The 20,517-nt window shown below is 40.4% G+C and overlaps 1 protein-coding gene across 1 annotated transcript in view; it reads right to left on the reverse strand.

Moving 5' to 3' along the window:
• Nucleotides 1-673: 673 nt before the first annotated feature.
• Nucleotides 674-20,517, reverse strand: part of RAB8B (RAB8B, member RAS oncogene family) — a 73,551-nt gene continuing 53,707 nt past the window's right edge. The window contains exons 2-8 of the mRNA XM_064267438.1: nt 18,559-18,619; nt 15,462-15,522; nt 11,152-11,229; nt 10,092-10,181; nt 8,098-8,163; nt 5,477-5,527; nt 674-4,359 (exon numbers count right to left, since the gene is read on the reverse strand). Coding sequence (XP_064123508.1) covers nt 4,267-4,359; nt 5,477-5,527; nt 8,098-8,163; nt 10,092-10,181; nt 11,152-11,229; nt 15,462-15,522; nt 18,559-18,619 — 500 coding nt within the window. The 3' untranslated portion in view covers nt 674-4,266. The remainder of the gene's footprint in view (nt 4,360-5,476; nt 5,528-8,097; nt 8,164-10,091; nt 10,182-11,151; nt 11,230-15,461; nt 15,523-18,558; nt 18,620-20,517) is intronic.

Consider the following 20,517-nt stretch of genomic DNA (forward strand, 5'->3'; position numbering starts at 1 on the left):
CATGAGTATTTTCATTATGTAGTCTTTATTTTAGATGAACATTATTGTAAAAAAAAGTTCACCTGGAATAAAATCCATTAAAAAAAACGAAACACAGCATCAGTATCAGTACACAGTTAATGAATCAGCTTAAACAAGTTTAACCACATGACAGGTCCACTTTATCTGCAGGAGCTTTTCACAGTAAGCCGCTGGAGCAAAAATAAAATATGCTTAACCATACACAACAGGATAATTCCAGGGAAAAACTAGATATTTTCCTTTAGGGGCATGATTTTAGTCAAACAGTTTATGGTATTTTGGATTAAAGGAACTGCGTGTCAGCTGCAAACAAAATAAAATCTAGCAATAAGGCCAAAGGAATGAATAACAGTGATTAAATTCACATTTTAAAAAAAAAGTCAGAAAATGAAATCAGAAGTTCTATTAGTTCTTGGCAACAAGAAATGTAACTGAATGTGGCACAAGCGTTTCAAAAAACAAAGTAAAATCTGAAAACATCTCTAAAATAACTAATTTTCATTTCAGTTATTTAATTTTTTCATAATGAACATGACAGCCATTAATTGCATTAGTCTAAAAAAAAAAAAAGACTGATTCTATTGCAAAACTGTGCTAGAATTGGAAAATTTTATTAAACTATCCTCTAGGTCAAGGGATTTCATTTCAAGGCTTCTTCTTTTTTTTTTTTTATTTCCCTTCTGGATATAACAAGAAGGAAAATGCAATCTCTTTTCTGTTAAATTTTTTTTTTCTAAAAAGCCTGATTACAGACACGAGTGCTTAAAATCTGAGCTAAGTAAGCCAACATAATGCAATGTGGTTTTAAAAATTTAAGCTTAGAAATTCACCTGTAAAGATTAAAAACTAAATTTATTAAAGAATCCAAGTCATGAACTAGAAAAAATGTCTGCTCAAATGTATTACTTACTGATCACAGGAAAAACTTTATAAGCCTTAATACAGATTCTCAGCATTCAGAACCTGTAAAATTGAGTTATAATCTCTGACATAGAAACTTCTGCAAAAATGTATCTATATTGCACAGCTAAATTTATTAATGGGGACAGGGAGAAGATACTTTTTTTGCGCTACTGGATGTGACATGTATGTTCTATTCTAAACTAAAATTCCTCCTACCTTTCCCAATGATGCCTTTAGTTCAAAACAACAGATATAACCTAAATTTCATAGAATGCTTACAGGCTGGCTCACTGCTTTTCTACCAGATATTAGAATACTAGTTAGTTAAATGAGGTATAATTAAAAAATAGTCCTTCAAAGTAAAGAGTACATGGTCTTCTGAAAATTTACAACAAAGGCTGCTCAAAGTGTTGCCTTCGATAGCAAGAAACCCGGCAGCAGCACTAACTGATGCACAGGTGGATTACTCTCTCATCATCTGTCTGAAGTAAAATAAGTCCCCGGTGAAACATTCTACAATCACCTGCTTTACATGCTACTGAGTTACAGCACAGTTTCATTGTCGGACACTCCCAGACTCTGTTTGAAAAGGGCTAGTCCAATCATCATCAGAAGTCAGCACGCTGATAATAAAGTGCAGCCACCGAAACACTAACACTGCTGCAAAAGTTTTCGTGTACCTGATCCGTAAGACCACAAAGACGTTCACCCAAAACTAGAATTCTTCCGTTTCAGCAGGGAACAGACAATTATCTGTCACTAAATTCATCTACGAATAGAAAAAATAATGCACTGTATGTACATTATTAAGCAAAGTCGAGTATTTATTGGGTCGCTTTACCATGCAGAAAGTGAAATTTCCTATGGTCTTAGCTCAAATTATATACAATTTAGCAAAGCTAAATGTAAGAAAATAGCAAGGACATTTTATTTCTATATAACAGAGCATATACACCCCAATTTGCTACTACTTCAAAGAGCACTTTTAGACTCATCTAACTTTTACAGGCTCTTTCAAAGGGAAGTTCATGGAGACTAGTTATTAACCCATATAAGACAAGAGAAGAGAGAAGAAATACAACAAAAGCAAAGCATTCTGTTAAAAAAAAAAAGTTAACCACACCACAGAATATGTCAGTTTTGGTTTGCAGACAAGCCCTGAGATATCAACCAAAGTGTTAAGACACCAAATAGTCAGAGGTAAATTACTAAAAGAAGTACATTCATACATGGTGCCATGACACTTGCCTCTTAGAAAGTATTGTTACCATCCAGAAAGCTTAACTGCTTGGATATTTTTGAGAAAATCAGTGAATACAGGATGTCTCTAAGAAATTCTCTTTCCTTCCCAAAAATGTATCTAATTCAAAGATGGTGGACTTAAAATCAACTTTCAGTTGGGGAACTACTGATTCTACTGGGCCAAATGTTCCTTAATTTTAGTATATGAACCTCTGCTTTAAATAGTCTACTCTTTTTTAAATAGCCTAGTTAACTACAAAAAAAAAAAAAAAATTCAGGGACACTGAAATTGGTCAATAATAAGTTTAGTATACTGTATCCATCAAAAATAGATCTAGTACACTTGCTGCCGCTAAATTGTGCGTAAGTTTTCAAACAAGTAGGAAAGGCTGATTGGTCCAAGCATCTAACTACATATCTTAATTTGAAGCAGAATTCTCTGTGGTAACAAGCAATCCATTTCCACCTCAATTCTCCATTCTTAACTATCAAGCATGGTGGTATCCTTTATGAAGCAAAATAGGCATACCAGGAAAAGTAATTATTAACAGAATTCATGGCCCTAATCACCTCTTTATCATCCCCTCTGTTATGACACTGAAGGCTACATTAACAGCAATGACATACTGATCTGAATTTTGGCACATAAATTAACACTAAATACCTTTTTTTCTTATGTGATAGTTTCATCCATAAAATGTATACCAGTACCATTGCTCAGCAAGAAAGGCAGCTAAGCTTTTGGGTGGCTTTGGCCTAAACAACCAGACCAAGTTCTGTAACAACAAACCTGAACAGATGGAGCTGGGTTCTACAAGTAAACAACTGTTTTAAAACTGAAATCTTGCTCATCTTTTTTCTAATGAAAAGGCAGACCTTTCCTAGAGGTTGCACTAAGTCAATTATTTTCATTCTTTAAAAATAACACTCTCCCCTCCAAAAAAAGGAAACCAAAAATTATTATTATCACCATCACCAAGAGCTATCTCTATTAAATGTCTGTCAAGTTAATCTCTCTTCCTACAGGTAAGCTTTCTGCACCCTAAAATCTAAATCTAACTTCTGTTAACTGTTCAGACAGGGATTATGGTAGGAATTAGGTGATGTAACTAAATCAGCAAGCTAAGGGGTCAACCTAAGAAAAAAAAAATAGAGTATCCTAATATGACAACACCACAAATAGATGCTGAAATAAAACCCTAAATGGCACATCTCTCTGCTTCTGTAAAATTTCACCTCAAGAAGTTCACAATTAGAAACAGACAACAGTATTCAAATATGTTATGTTTTCGATAACTGAGGAATTACAACAGATCCAACAAGGGAGAGAACGGTAAATAAAAATCCTAGAAAAAGTGACAGGAAAGATTCCCAGATGCAGTTTCTATAGATTAGGCAGAGGTGAGCACCTTCAAAAGTGATCCTTTCAGCCACTCAGACACTCTGTGGCAAAGAGGTCTAGAATGAACCAAAGCTGTAAACAATCTGGAGAAATAAAGAAATTGTGGCCTCTACTGATGGGCATTCTTATGAATCTTTAGAATAAATTTTACCACAGTTTAATGATTTTTATTTAAGAAAATCACAAACCAGAGTCCTGAAATAAATGCTATCAATGCAATAACATCTGGCCATAAGAACTGGACCAAATGTTCTTTAATTTTAGTATATTAACCTCTGCTTTTTAAATGTTCTGCTCTTTTTTTAAACATTCCCCAGTGCACAGATCTGTCTAGAACTTTGTGAGACCAAACTCCACACCTACGAGTCTAAGATTGTGCTGTAACCGGGACAGGCTAACACTGATGTGCAAAGTGAAAAGAAAGATAGCAGCTTCTGCAACAGGCAATAAAACAAAGAAAAAACAAGGTAAGTCCTGTATGTGTCTCCACTTCATTGCTTCCGTGTTTGAAAAAAGGAGCCTGTTATTTGGCTACGCCCAGAGGCTGAGTCCACTTGGCATTTTGTGTCGAGAGGTCTAGGTTCACAGGTGCTCTCAGCAGCAGCTGGGCGGTGATATTCTGAGGCTGGATAACCTGTGCTTTCAGAGAAGCAGGAAAGGTTCCTCTCGGTTGGCTGCAGTCTCTCAGAAAGAGTTCATCAAAGTAGCGAACAGCGGAAGAAACTGGTCTTCTTTGATCGGTTTTCTGTTATTTTCACCGGTCCACCTGCCCCTGATAAATTGCTGTCATTCTAAAAGATAGAGGGTAAAGTTACCAAGAAAGGAAAGTTTCATGGTTTAAGCCCAATTACCTAAAAATACCACACCATATCTTAAAGTATTCACTAAAAAAACAAACAAAAAAATATTTTATTAGAAAGGGACATAAAAGGGGCTGGACAGTGGGTGGGAGAGAGATGCTGATGAAGAGTGAGCTAATAATATCAGGTGGACACTTGAGACTGTGTTGGCATCTCCTGTCTGGAGGGGGGACGGGAGGATAGAGAGAGTTGGAGGCTGCCAAAGTTTTCACGGAAGGAGAGATTGGAAGGGCTGACTCATTAGGGGGAGAGCAAGTGGGAGTAAGGAGTAAGATGTATATTAACTTATATGTGACAGACTGACTTGATTTGTAAACGTTCACTTGAAGCTCAATAAAAGTTAATAAAAAAAAAAAAAGAAAGGGAACTAGCAAATCTTCAATGTTGTGTCTTTTTCTTTGGAAATGATGGATTAAAAGGTGAAAAATGTTTTTAGGATAACACATTTTATATTAATAATATATTGGATAGGAAGCTCCCATTTCTAGTCCAGAGAAATAGTCAATGGAGTGGACAGTTTCAAGGTTAAGGATGGAAACAATATTAAGATACTGGTATAGACAATCCTGTTGTTAACAAGATACTGTTGTTGAAGGTAAGAAGAGTTGGTAACACAAGGTATACAATTATATTCAGGATTTGGGTTAAAACAAATTTCCAAGGTTGACTTAATGGTTCATCACTGGAATATTTTCAAATTTACGCAAACACTGGCAATTTCAAGATCATAATTACACGTAGGTAAAATGTTCATCATGTGAAAACTGAACTAGATAATTTCATGGCAAAAATTTAATTTGTGCCATTATTAATTTTAATTATTCTGATCAAAATCCAATTAAAGACCACTTAAAGAGCCAGATGAAAGAACTGAAACAGCTGCCAGAAATAAGAATCAAAGTTTAACCAGGTGACTATGTAAGTCAGCGAAAAAAAAAAAACAAAAAACAAAAAAACAAGTTTAATGTGACTACATAACGTAGCCTTTTGATCAAAATGCTGAATAAAAACTATCATAATGAAAATAAGAACTATAAGCAATACCAACCATTTTTCTGTTGAGTTTTGTCATTATATCTCGTGCAAGTGTAAAAAATGCCTAAAAAAAAAAAAATCATAATTATAGAGTTAAAATATAGTTTGGGACAGAAATACAGAAAATTCTCATCCCTTCACTGTACAATATATTCCGTTAGAATTTTTAACTGAGAAAAGAACACAACTGTAATCATAGTATGCATATGTTATATCCCATCTTTCATTTACGTCATAAACATTTTCCAAAGAATTTTCCAATGTTATCAAGCTGCCATTCATTCATTCCTCAACATTTCCTCCACATAGCTCCTGGTAGAAGTTCCTGATATGACACTCGTGGAGTTAGGAGTAGCTTCCTCAGTAGACCAAGAGCACCTCAAGGGCAGAAGCTCTGGCTAAGTCACCCTTGCGTCCCCAGAGCAGGGCATACTGCCTGATCTGGGAGATGCTAAATATCTATTTAATGAGCAAATAAATGATTATATATTATTTCATAGCTCTAAAATCTGTCTTCATAAAAATCTTTACCTTTTACTCCTGTACTTCTTTCAAAGTGCTTTTATTCTTACACCTGAGACCCCTTATTATGCTTCACATCTTCCATGTCTTCCAAACCCATGGCCTGCGAGTTGATTCTGACTCATAGCGACCCTGAAGGGCAGCGGAGGACAGCAGAGGCCTGCCCCATAGGGTTTCCAAGGCTGTAATCTTTACGGAAGCAGACTGCCACATCTTTTTCCCGTGGAGTGGCTGCTGAGTTCGAACTGGCGACCTTTCAGTTAGCAGCTGAGTGTTTAACTACTGCACCTCCATGTCTCCCCAGTCCAAAATCCAACAGTTCCTGGAGCTCAGCTAAATCCCCCAACATGGAAATCAGCTTACATGGAAGGGAGGCGAATCTGATTAATCTTGGCGGTATGTTATCCATAGTGCCTCTTGACCTAAACCAAATGTTTTTAAAACCCATCCTCATTCTACTCTAATTCTACAGAGCCAAGGACTCTTGAAGCTTCTTAGGCTGTCTCCATGCTATGTCAGACTCTGCCGCCAGCCACTCCTGCCATCCAAATAAAACGTTCAGGAATAAAGATTATGTCAAGTCAAATGGAAACAATATGACGACTCCTCTTACTACTTTTTATCTGCAGTTTAGTGTCACACTGGTGACCTGGGAATCCAGGTTTCTAAGTAAGCCCCATGCCAATTTTTATGAGGTTAGTTTTAAGCTCTGGGAAAACTGCTAACTTTTGTAGAACACCTGGCTAGAATAAGCAGCTTTTACACTTCCACAGCTCCATGTCCTCTCTAAGCCACAGCTGGGATGGGGTGGGGTAGGGGTGGGGGGCAGGTACTAACTGACACCTAAGCCTGTTCTGTTGGCCCAAGGGTAGGAGCTCATTCTGTGGGAGAAAACCTATGTCGGCCATCTTGGTGGTGAGCTCTTCTCCACCATTCAAGTTCACTGCAGAGGCTCTCCCCTCTCTGACAGTGAAATCCTCCTGTAGCAAGCAGAAGGAAGCATTTTCTGCTTATCTGTGCTTGTGTAAATAAATCAGCGGGGCTTCCTGTTTCCTAACACCCATTAGCCAACCTGAAAAAAAATGAGTGCTAATTGTTATTTAAAACAAAAGAAAAACTTCTGATTAGCATCCCCTGGCCAATAAGGTCCTTTATGTCTTGATATCTAGCCAAGATGTATGATGAACAGTGAATAACCTAAGCAATTAAATGTTTATGAAACCATCGATATATTGGTAAGTGAATTACATGAATTAACACACATTCATACATAAACATGTATTACTTTTATGATCAATTTAAAAAATGCTTTTTAAAAATAAAATATTAACAATTCTGCCCTTGGTGAAGAAAACAATTTGGTTTTCTTCAACAGCTAACTTACTGTAAACTTACATTAAAGCTACTCTCTGATTAACACACAGTCTGATTTCTAGTAACTGCCATTGTGTTAACAATGTATCGTGCTTAATCTAGTCTAAATATGTATGCTAAGGAAATCTCTTCAATAAACCAACAGTTTAATGCTGTCTTGAGAGAGTACAGGTATGAAAGCAAGAGTCTTCTGCTACGGGCTACTACAGCTGTTAGGTGCCATCGAGTCAGTTCTAACTCCTAGCAACCCTCTGTACAAAAGAATAAGACGCTGCCTGGCCCTGTGCCATCTTCACAATCATTGCTATGTTTGAGCCCATTGCTGTAGCCACTGTGTCAATCCATCTTGCTGAGGGTCTTCCTCTTTTCCACAGACGCTCTACTCTACCAAGCATGATGTCCTTCTCCAGGGACTGGTCCCTCCTGAGTGATGATAACAGGCAGGGGACACTGCTTGGTCTGCTAGTCCAGCAATTCCACCTTCCCAAACAAAGGGAAAAACTGAACTTAAACGGAACTTCCATCTTCTGTTCAGTCAATCTTAAATGAGTAATCTAATACAAGCTCATATGGAAGCTGGGTGCTAGAGATTCAGCAACCAGGGCCCACATAAAAGTCAGAAGCATAAAAGTTCACAAAATGGAGGTGGGTCAACAAAAGGCTTTCAGTGTTGCTTGAACGTAGGCATCTGAGCACTAGTGCCAGTGCATAACAAGTCACCAGACATTTCTTTCTTACCTCTTCTACATTTGTACTGGATTTTGCACTTGTCTCCAGGAACTTAATCCCATAGTCAATTGCTAACTGAAAGGCAAAACAGAAACATTAAAATCCAGTGAAAGTAGCTTGAACATATAAAGCATTTATATTTTTTAGGCTTTTCAAAGTCCTAAAGGTAGAGTATCTATTTTAGAACTTCTGCTGTTTTCCAATTTCTTTACCTTCCTCTATGATGTTTGGAATTTAATCATCTTAAGTTAAAATAAGGTACAACTTCCCCTTAAAACATTTTAAGTACTTCTTTCTGTTCTGTTGAGCTTTTAGCTCTCTCATATACTTACAAGAAAAACTATGAGATGGATACCCTCTATACCATTAACTGGAGATTCTTTGGCCTCTTTTATCTGCTCCCGAAGTACAACTCTCCAACAGTTATGTGATGGTTAAGGTTATGTACCAACTTGGCTGGGCCATAATTTTCAGTGGTTTGGCAGATATTATGTAATCATCCTTCATCTTGTGAACTGATATGAGCAGCCAATCAGCTGCAAGGCCAATGAGTTTCCTTGAAGGTATGACCTGCATCCAATATATATGGATGTTCTCGCTAGGCTCTCTCTCTGGATCCTGCATCTGACTCATCCTCCTCTGACCTAGGTTCTTGGGACATGAGCCAGCGGCCAGCAGCCTGCCCCCTAACCTCCAGATCTTGGGATTCACCAGCTCCCATAACCCCATGAGCCAGCAGCCTTCCGCCTGACCTCCCAGTTTTGGGTTTGTCAGCCCCTGTAATCATGTGACTCAGGAGAAGCCTTCAGCCTGACACCCGACCCACGGATTTGGGACTTGCCAGCCTCCACAACTGCATAAGCCATTTCCTTGAGAGAAATCTCTCTCTATATATTTATATGGAGCCCCAGTGACACAGTGGTTAAGGGCTTGGCTGCTAACCAAAAGGTCAGCAGTTCGAATCCACCAGACACTTCTCAGAAACGCTATGGAGGCAGTTCTACTCTGTCCTTACAGGGTTGCTAGGGGTTGGAATTGACTCAACGGCAATGGGCTTGGTTTTGGTATATATTTATATATATATATATGCTTCATTGGTTTTGCTTCTCTAGAGAACCCAGCCTAAGACAAGTTACTATATTGATTTTAATAAATTGGCAAATAATAGAAGCAAAAGCTTAAAATATCAAAGTATTCATTGCTTTGATTTCTATTGATTGAGACAAATTGTGAACTCTTCCATATTTTAATCTATTCCCAAAGAGCTCCCAGTTCATTTACAACACCAAGATTAAGTGATTGTTTTTAGGGGAAAAAGTTTGCTGGTCAGAATGAAAAACAAAACGCATTTTGCATGTATCACTAAAAAAGGCCAAAGCAAAATTTCAAGACTTGAAAAGTGAGCAAAATGAAGCTTTTCAGTCAATGTAGAAAATATCACAGAAGTTTTTAAATAGGTACATAAGATACTCTTTGGCTTCACAGGGCACAAAACAGAGACCTGTCTATAAATGACCTATAACAGCCTCCACAGCTTGGTGAGTCACAAACAGTGTATTCACAGTGGCCTACAACTAATGTGTACTAAAAAATTCTTTAATAAAATAACAAATTGGAAAAATGATTACTGCTGAAATGTCACCTATCCTATTTTTTCAAAGAGAATGAATTACTTTAACTTGAATACTGGGCATTTTCACACAGATATAAAAAGAAAGCATCTGAACTCTCAGCTGCAGGAATCTTGAAAAGGACCAATTTGTACCTCCCAGAAAACATGAGCGAATTCCTTAGGAATGAGTCATGACCACACAGTATACGGGCTGGACCTGGAATACTAATTCACGCCATTCAAGTATGGATTACATGTCTCTGCTGGGGATAATGTTAAAGAATGAAAACAGATTTTTTAAAAAACCTTAAATCAATAATTAAATAACAGTAAGAAAATACATGCTCAACATGAGTAGATTGAAATCTTCAAGTATGCAATTCAAATTTACCTTCTCGCCTCTTTCTTTGGAGACTTGTCTTTTGTCATTCATATCACATTTGTTACCCAGGATCATTCTTTCAACATCTGAAGAGGCATGCTTCGGGGAGAAAAGAGGACGTTATAAAAAGGGCCTGAGAAAAATCGTGTTCTGCTAGACAAATGCTAACCTGTCAGAAACGCACCCGTAAATTTAATAAGACAAATAATCATTCACTCAACACGAGGCCTGATTCAGAGAAAAGTTAACAAGGTGGCAGCAGGGAAGCTCCGGCTTGAGCGCCTCCACAAAGTCCGTGCAAACTATTTTTCCAAAGGCTGTGGAACTTTGTTCTTGTGTCTCTTTTTGCACAGGAACAAACAGAAATAAAACGCATGGTTATATAACCACAAAACACATAAACATACGTTAGTGTCAGAGGAGGAAAAAAAAAAAAAAACTGGTCCTCAGTGACTCAACGGGAAAGGTATTCTGGATTCCCAACCATTTAAAAAATGAATTCAGCTGGATTGATAAAGATGTGTACCAAATTATTTCAGAGTCACAGTTCTTTCTGAAATGGGAAAGACACAGAAAAACCTTAATTCCAATCAAGCAGGAATTAAGCCAAAATTACAGACCCAGCTTTCAAATATCTAAGATGGATAAAAGGTTTGAAGGGCAAAATGTTAAATTGCCGGGGTAAAGATAAATTTTTGCTCGCCAAACAGCCCGACAGACAGCACCTGGGGATCGGATGGTTTAGTCCGGGCTCTCCTTTTTAAAGGCTGGATGACTACAGGCAAGTCACTTTTCTCTGGCCTCAGTTGCCTCATGTGTAAAATGGAGATTTGGATTAAGTTATGTCCAAGCTCTGGTCCAAGTTTTAAGTTCTCTGAGCTCTCTCCTCCATCTGCCCCCACCCTCAGACAGGCAGAGGAGGCAGGCAGGCAGCACAGGACAGAGCCCTCCAAGGTGGCTGCCCTGCCCCGCTTCTCAGCAGCTCAGCTGCTCACAGAGACAGGTGGAGCCTGGTAGGAGCTCCCAGCAGGGCTTGTCTCCGGTGCCACCACCTGCTTTCCAGACTTACCTCTTCAATGTTTCTTATCCAATTTTTAATATTGTCAAAGGATTTTTCATTTGTGATGTCGTAAACCAGCATAATCCCCTATAACAGAGAGAAAAACGAAGATCTCTATTTGGTGTTTTCCATTTTTAAAGCTGTGGGATATTAATGTCAATGTCCTCCTTCCCCCCAGAAGCCTTTTATTAGTTTGTCCTTTTTTCCCCTCTTTGTAAAAGGGGTTCACAATAAATTTGAAGAATACGGAGAATTAAATAAATAAAGTCTTCCACTGTTTCACTATGTAAATAAATAATAACTGTTAACATTTTGACTGTTAAACTTTAATGAATTGTGGTAACGGAGATGCACCCTTTCTACCTGGCCTCACATGATAAGAATCAGCACCAACAGGCACTGAGCAGAGACGACACCGAGAGCAAGAGGGAATCACTTCTACTGCACACTTGTTTAATCCAGACAGAAACCGTGTCCCTTCCTACTCTTCTAGTAAGATTGAAACCATAATGCTTTTAAGGTTGTTTCTTTTTATATGAGCTGACTAAAATGTCACTATTTATCTAAGTGAATCACAGACACTTGTATATAACACACTGCTATACAGGTTTAATGGAAGGCCTTGTTGTTGTATTTTTTTTTTTAATAATTTTTATTGAGCTTTAAGTGAACGTTTACAAATCAAGTCAGTCTGTCACATATAAGCTTATATACACCTTACTCCGTACTCCCACTTACTCTCCCCCTAATGAGTCAGCCCTTCCAGTCTCTCCTTTTATGACAATTTTGCCAGTTTCTAACCCTCTCTACCCTCCTATCTCCCCTCCAGACAGGACTGTTGTCATGTTTTTAAGGACCCATGTCTGGTATTTCTGAAGAGTCCACCTTCCGATTGCTTCAACTAACACCTGTAGGTTAACTACTCCTAAATCTACATCCCTAGACCACGCTTAAGGAGCCCTGCTAACCGTAAGGTCAGAGGTTCAAACCGACCAGTGGGTCTACGGAAGAAAAGACCTGGTGATCTGCTCCCATAAAGATTACAGCCTAAGAAACCCTATGAGGCAGTTCTACTCTGCCCTATAGGGTCAATATGAGATGGAATTGACTCGACGGCACACAATAGACCACACTTCTATATTAAGTGCTACACCCACTATCCATCCACACATTCAATAAGTAGTGGGTACCTGGAAACCCTGGTGGTGTAGTGGTTAAGTGCTACGGCTGCTAACCAAAGGGTCGGCAGTTTGAATCCACCAGGCGCTCCTTGGAAACTCTATGGGGCAGTTGACTCTGACCTATATAGGGTCGCTATGAGTTGGAATCGACTCGACGGCACTAGGTACACTGTGTAACAGATATTATGCTAGGTACTGCCAGCAGTAAACAAGATCAACAAGGTGCCTTCCTCTCGTGGATGGCTAGCAAAGGAAACTGATGATGAACCATCAATATGCAATTAATTATAATTTTACAACTGCTATGAAGAAGCACAGGGTGCTCTGAGTGCATATACTAGGGATGTAACCTATGCTGGGAGGATTAGGGTGGTCAGGGAAGGCTTCCCTGTAGAGAACAACATCAACGCCAAAGCCTAAGGACTGAGTAGACTTGAACTGGACAGAGGGGTCCGGGGCAAGGTGAAGAGGGAAAGCCCACAGTGCCTAGCACACAACAGATGTGTTATAAATATCTTGCAGTCCATGAAAGCTCAGAGCCCAATGGAAAGCAAGGCAGCTTGCCAGGAGTGCATAGATCACAGAGGAAGGGCACACGATGAGGCCGAAGAGGTAGGCAGGGGCCAGATGTGCCTAAAGACCACAGACTGGACATAAGCACCTAGATATTCCCCGTAGTCACCACAAACTCAACTAAGTAAAACAGGAGGTTGTCTTCTTCACCTTCAAATCTTCTATTCCTCTCATCTTGGTGAAAGCCAATGCCTAACCAGCCAGCAAGCCAAGTAGACACCTGGGGGTTACTTTTCCCTCCATAGTCAATCGGACACTAAGTCCTACAGCCCTAACTACTTCAGCATTTCCAGAATTGGATATCTGGCAGACTCCAGTACAGTACTTACCAACATGCTGCATACCCAAACCAACCAAAGGAACCCTGCCATAACTACCACTTACTGAAAATGGTGCCCACCAGTGAGAACACATGACCCAAGAGAGCCAAAAGACTATCAGAGCAGGATTTCCTGAAGATTTATGTAAGGCTGCTTCTAGGCATGAGATGTGCCACTTTTTTCATTGCTTATTGTTGGCTGCTCTTTCAGCAAGCAAGCATTTATGGAACATCTACTATGTGTCAGGCACTACTGTAGGCACTGGCTTTACAGCAGAAAAGAGAGATAAAAATCCCTGCCTTCAAAACAGCAAAGACACGACTCTAGAAGAGCAAAACTTTCTAATTATTTGAAGTTCTGAAGCAACGTGAAGAAGGACTAGGCAGTAGATATGCGAAGGTGGACAATCCCCAAATCTAAATTAAACAGCATGTCTCCACGACCTCATCTTTCATTCCACGGACTAGAGCTAGGCATTCGAGCTGGACGTTTGCTCCACATTCTCAGTGCTCCCACCCACTTGCTGGTGAAAACAAGCACTGACGTGATGTCAGCACACCCCTCCCAGAGAACAAATCATGGTCAATAGAAAGGCTGTGTGCATCGAAAGCCTCTAATCGGAACTACCTGTAAACAACTCCAACTCGTCCCTGTGAAGGTGTTCTTTTTGGTTTTTTTTAATTTATTTGGTGAAAATATACACAGCAAAAGCTACAGCAGTTCAACAATTTCTACTTGGACAATTCGGTGACACTTGAGTACATCCTTCAAGTTGAGCAGGTCTTATTTATCTCTACAGTCCTTCCTGGGGGGAAACCAACCAACCAGCCTCTTCAGGCATACAAGATAAGTCAGTCCCTCCCACTTTGATTCCAATCTAAGCAAAACAGAGCCACTTGCAACTCTCTTTCACAATCTTATTAGGGTGGTGTGTGAATACACACATACAAAATGCTTAGTGGTGTGTAGTACAAAGGTGACGAAGTTTAAAAAAGGGATCCCTAATCTTTTTGTGGAGCCCTGGTGGTGCAGTAGTTAAGAGCTTGGCTGCTAACCAAAAGGTCAGCAGTTTAAATCCACCAGAAGCTCCTTGGGAACCCTATAGGGCAGTTCTACTCTGTCCTATAGGGGCACTATGAGTTGGAATCGACTCATTGGCAACGGGTTTTTTGTTTTTTTTTTTTAATCTTTCTGTGGGGATGATTTACTGTTGCCCAAATAATTGAGGCTGAGTGACAGGTGGGGAGGAGGGAAGGGCAGCATGATAATGAAGGGGTTGTAGAGTCTGATCACGCCTTCCTGGAGACAAGGGGATGGCCAGCCAGCATCCCCTTCAGCTCCATCACCCCTGGCACCACTCCTGGGAGCAAAACAGTTTTTCAAGTAATGAACTGGGTGTGGTGGCAGCTGATACCCCACAAACCATAGGTTGGCTTCATGATCTCAACTACTAAACCTTCAAAAACTTTCTGAGCATAATGGGTTTCACTGAAATTCAAGGCTTCGACTTGTGAGGGCTTAGGCCTTAAAACCAGAGGTAAAAGCCCTGGTCTGGACCTGACGTTCTAGGGGCTAAACTGCCTGATTTCCACTGTACTCCCAGACCACACAGCACCTGCACAGAGCTGACATGCAATATAAACGGGTTGTTGAATGGCTCAGGTATCTCAGATGGAAAATAACCAAGCAATGAAGTTATGCTAACAAGGATAAGGTCAGGATGTAACACAGAAGGACTGGGTAATCAAGATTCACCAGACTCTAAGCCCCCAAATCACAGATCATTTAGCTACTTCCTGGTTAGCTGGCAGAACGCTGGCCAAGGAGCCTCCACGCATAAGCAGTGGATGTTGTAGAGGTGGCAAGAGAGAAGGGGTGATGGCACTGGGGCTGAATGACAAGAAGGTGCTGAAAATGAATACTGAGCCACGGAGGCTTGTGGTTTGCCAAGATTTTGCATAAGGTCTTTAGAAGAAAAATCACAAAAATATACAATCACCTCAACATGTGGAGGAGATCTAGAACATCAACAAGCCAACCATCTGATTATTATTACGAAGACCAATGGCAAAGTATACAGTTACCAAACATAAACATAACAAAAACCCCTTTACATGTCTTGTGTTCATTATCAGTCTATTTCCCCCATAGTACTAGACCCCAGCTTGAATGCTATGATCCTGCCAAATGAAGGTTCATGTTTGACTTTCACCTGAAGAGTTACAAAACCCTAAACCACACTCACCATGGCTCCTCTGTAGTACGCTGTCGTAATTGTTCGGAATCTTTCCTGACCCGCTGTGTCCCTAAAATTTGAAACAGAGAAGGAATGGCTTTAAAAGTCATGACCAGCATCACTGAGGAGAGACCCTAAGCAGCAGGAGCTATATAACACTGGTCTGCTCACAGGCGCAGTGGTTTGAAGGGTACAAGGGAACCCACCATGCGTCTGCCATCTGGAGGCAGTGTGGCCACAGGAGCCTGTTGGGAGCTCACAGTGACTTGGGTGAAAAACTTGGACTTGATAGTAAAAGGCAAACCCTGGTGGCATAGTGGGTAAGCGCTACAGCTGCTAACCAAAGGGTCGGCAGTTCAAATCCACCAGGTGTTCCTTGGAAACTCTATGGGGCAGTTCTACTCTGTCCTATAGGGTCGCTATGAGTCAGAATCGACTCAACGGCAACGGGTTTTTTTGGTCTGGATGGTAAAAGCAGCCACAGGGAAATACAGGGGCCCTGTGAGGAGCTAGCAAGTTGTACTGGTTCAAACACATGTGGGAGGGAATACAGAATAGTTCTGAATTCTGGGGACTCCTGGAGGTAGTTACAATCCTTTTTGTAAGTACTTAATGATTAAGACATTTTGCTCTCATGATTCAAAGCGTGATTTCTGCACAAAGCAAGCTATCGAGCTAGACTTACTACTGTGTCAATTCCGTTCAGCAGAGCACACTAAAATGGATCTCAAGAACTATTTCAGCTGTGGGCCTGTAGTTGAAGGGGAGGCTGGAGTTGAATGTGTAATCCTCGGCAATGTCTCCAAAGTCTTTTAAACATGAACAGCACCTCAAAATTGTGTAACCCTTTCATATATTCTTGTTTTTTAGTGGATGGCATGCCATTAAAACACATTCGAAAAAATGCAAACCTGCCTAATTACATTTGTAGAAGCAATCCAATTAAAGGAAGATAAATTTCCTTGATTTTTGGAAAAAACAATATTCCCAAATTTGCCACTTACAGCCAAAACTAATTCACCACCTGTGCTACTAGGACAAACTAAATTGTACAATTTTATTGCAAGAGAGCAAGAGGCATCTGTAGAAAAGTACGAGAAGTCTAATGCATAGCAAACTCAAACAACAGATTAAGGACCAAGGGCAATACGGTAAATTAAAAACCATCAATAAACACATTAACACTTATGTCTACTTTACAAAACACTTTCAAATGGTCTCACATGATGTGTGCACAGCCTGGCACAGCGGATCTTACCATCATCCTCGCGCTGAAGAAGAGGCGGCAGGCTCAGGAGGGCTGTGGGCCCAGCTCTGCACGAAACAGCTAATCCACTTGGATGAGACTCCCAGATCCTAGGCCTCAGCTGTTCGATGCAGGGCCAGGACTCACCTTATCCTATCATTCTCTGACTGACAGGACTACATATGTGCTCACTTGTTTAGTACACGGAAAACACGCCATGGGGAAAAGAGAGGCCAAGCACCTCTGAGCAGACGAAGACGAACCGTATTCTCTTGATTCTAACACACTACTGACTTAGACCCATTTGGCAGCGTGGATGGAGAAGCCCTACCACACTGAATGTGGGTCGTGAGGACCGAACGGGCACTTCTGTGCTGCCGAGGGCAACACTGACTAGACGGTGCCATGATGTTCTGGCTGCTCTGTAGTAAGTCCTCACTAGCTGATCATCCTCAGGCTCCTAGAAACACTCAGGAACCTGTGCTCCTTATTGCTATGATCAGGACTGCAGAGCATGGAATCGGGAATTCTCTTTGGTTCTCTCTTAAAAATAGTTTTTATCTCTTTAAGATTTTTGGCTTCCTACTAAATACCAACAGATGAAAAGGGCAGCCTGTGGTAACCGTCACCATGTTTTCCAGTAAAGCACACAGAGACCCACTATACGAGGCTACCCAGGAAGCTGATGGTCTGTTCCAGGATATATGGTACTGTCTCGTTTTACCACTAAACCTCACGTATGCTCTCAGATGGACGTAACCACTCTAAGGTCCACTTTCCTCCTCTGTAAAAAAAAGAGCTGGTGGATTTCAATATAATGTTCAAATTCCACCCCAGTTCTGAGATTCAAAGAGGAAAAACAGCCTAAGGAAGAAGTTGACATCCATTTCTCTACTGTTCAGCCCTGCCACCTTCTCAGTCCATGCCCTCTAAATGTCTAAATTCGGTCTACGGCTGCCATCATCACACAGTAAAAAACAGTAGATCAGCAAATATCACCAAAAACCTTCCTCAAGGCCCCAAAGCCATATGGCGCCATACAAGGCACTGCACTGGAAGTAGTTAAACCAGCTTTGTTTTTTTGCTTTCTATGAAGTTAAAGAAATCTAAGAGATCCTGAGTTCAAGCTAAAAACATTCAACCTAGTGATCTGGAAGAACCATATTTATTAACTGAAGTTTGAAAAATTCTTCAGGAATTCACCGGCCACAGGTAGGTGATCACAAGGAGATCTGTGCTTTGCATATTACAGCACTAAAGATGTGAAACATAACTTTTTCTCCCTTATTTCCCAGTCCAGTGGTCCTCCTCATTTCTTTATTTAATGAGAATAAGCAAAAAAAAATCATAAAATTTCAAAGCTGGAAGGGAACCCAAAGGTCATCAATCCAACGCATCAATTCATAAATGAGGTTAGCAGGCCCAGAGAGGGGAAGCACCCGACCCAAAGGCACCTGAATTTAGGGGCGGTCAAGGCTAGAACCTAGAGCTGTACTTGCTGCTTAGGGTTCTTGCCACATGACCACTTTGCCTTGTTTGAATTCACAGCTGCAATAACTATGAAAAAGTAACTTACACTCTTCAGAATTTCATTTCTTCTCCTATAAAATTAAACAGTTTTGGATGAATGCATGCTCAGATCTCTTTTGATGTCACTCCTCACTTTCCCACCCCTGGTGGAGATACCTTAGAAGGACGCTCAATACTTAACCTGTTTTCCCCTTGTTTCTGATTTTAGAGAAAAGATCCTTTAGCTACCACAGGATGCCTCTAACTTCTCACAATTCACATTTTAATGTCCACTTCCAATTCCTGATGGAGAAGCTGTGTGTGTGTGTGTGTGTGTGTGCGTGTACTTACCATATCTGAAGCTTAATTTTCTTTCCATCTAGTTCTATTGTTCTGATTTTAAAATCAATTCCTGCCAGAAAAACAAAAAAAGACATGCTAAGTTTCTTCAACTATAATCCAAGTCCTCTTAGGAAAAGCACAAAGGTTTCTATTGAGAAAAAGTTCTCCAACGCACTGGAAAATGTGAACACAGAGAGGGTGTGAATGGTATGTTTCCTCTGAATGCAGGCCGGAGAAAGGAATGCTAATTACTCTGCAAAGAATTCCCACACATGTTAAATACAGCGTATCAGATGCCTCATTATTTTGACACAAATGGATCACATCCCCCAGAGGTACATAATTTAGACAGACTGAGAACATGCCATATTTTCTACTTCCTGAAAGACACAGAAACAATGTTTCCCACCCCTACTCCAACCCTTCCTTAAAGAAGGGTGTGGGTCCTTTTAAAATGCCTTCCTCTGTCTCTGTCCACTCCATTCTTCAGAATGTGCAACTGGCTAAGGGGGGACAAAATACACGCAGTCCTCATTTATTGACATGACCAGGTTGTTATGTGAAAATCAGCGTTACGCAAAAATGGAGGATGACCACATCATTACATAACTGCTAAACCACTGAAAATCATGGTCCGGCCAAGCTGACACATAACCATCACAGCCAGTGTTACTCTTGCCTCACATCGCAGCCTTCGTTACTGCCAGATGTACGCTGTTTATGCATTTGAAAGAGTGGGATAGTAGTTGTTTTTTTTTTACTGTTGTTGCAAATGCAAAATGTCAGATAATGAGATAGTCAATAAATGATGAGGAGGTGTATCATCCATTTGATACACATAAGGGAAAGTCTACACATTTATTTTACATAGTTACCAAGTATTTTATATATATATGTGTTAATGAACGTTTTCCACAACTTACTGGCTAGAGCTGAAGTAGCTACAGTGGTTTTTAGCCCTGGCTGCATGTCAGAGTTACCTGTGGAGTTTTTAAAACTAGTAATGCATTTAAAAATCCTGCCCCTCCTCAAAATTCTGCGATTCTGATCTAATAGGTCAGAGGTAGGACCTAAAGGTAGGACCTAGGCACCAGTAATTTTACCATTTCCCCAGTGATTCTAACCTGTAGCCACAGTTGAGACTCGCTGGATGGGGATCCAATAGGTAGCATGTGAAATGTGGAAGTCATCTGAGGCTCTGGCACTTCAAAGGTTTAACCCTCCCTCTACTACTTCCCTCCCACCTCTCTCCTCTCACTTCTTCTCCACACCCCCACCCCCAACCTTATTTAGCAGATTTCCACTACAAAGAACTACAAAGCCCTTTACAAATACCAGCTTGTAACTCTTCAAGAATAAGGTGCTTTCTCTCTAAGGGGAGCAGTCAGTGGACACAACATGGTTGCTATTTGCTAAACCCTCCTCATCTGGTTGCTCAGCTTTTGGACTTTTCTGTTCTTTTGCATTCTATACAGAATCCCTTAAAGTGATTTCTAAGACATTTCAGGAAAACATGTAAATTATGTATCCTTTAAATTAACTCAAACATTAACTGCATTTTTTGGGGGGGGCGGGCCTTCAACAGCTATGTTACTACAATGTTTCTACATAAAAATATCGAGAGCAACTGAAAAAGGCTGCTTCCCCGCTTCAGCTTTATATAACGCTTAGGCATAAATGGGTGAGCCCTAGCGGCGCAGTGGCTGAAGCACTTGGCTGCTAACCAAAAGGTTAGAGGTTCAAACCCACCAGCCGCTCCGTGGAAGAAAGATGTGACAGTCTGCTTCCATAAAGATTTACCGCCTTGGAAACCCTATAGGGCAGTTCTACTCTGTACTATAGAGTCACTATGAGTTGGAATCAACTCGAAGGCAGTGGGTTTGGGTTTTTGGTTTGGTAGGCATCAACAGATTGGATTTTTTGCTTTTTCTCTGTATCGTACTGTTCCCCCAGGGAACCTTCTTAGGT

This window comes from Loxodonta africana, chromosome 13 (assembly GCF_030014295.1).
Source record: "Loxodonta africana isolate mLoxAfr1 chromosome 13, mLoxAfr1.hap2, whole genome shotgun sequence".
In the NCBI taxonomy this organism is placed as follows: domain Eukaryota; kingdom Metazoa; phylum Chordata; class Mammalia; order Proboscidea; family Elephantidae; genus Loxodonta; species Loxodonta africana.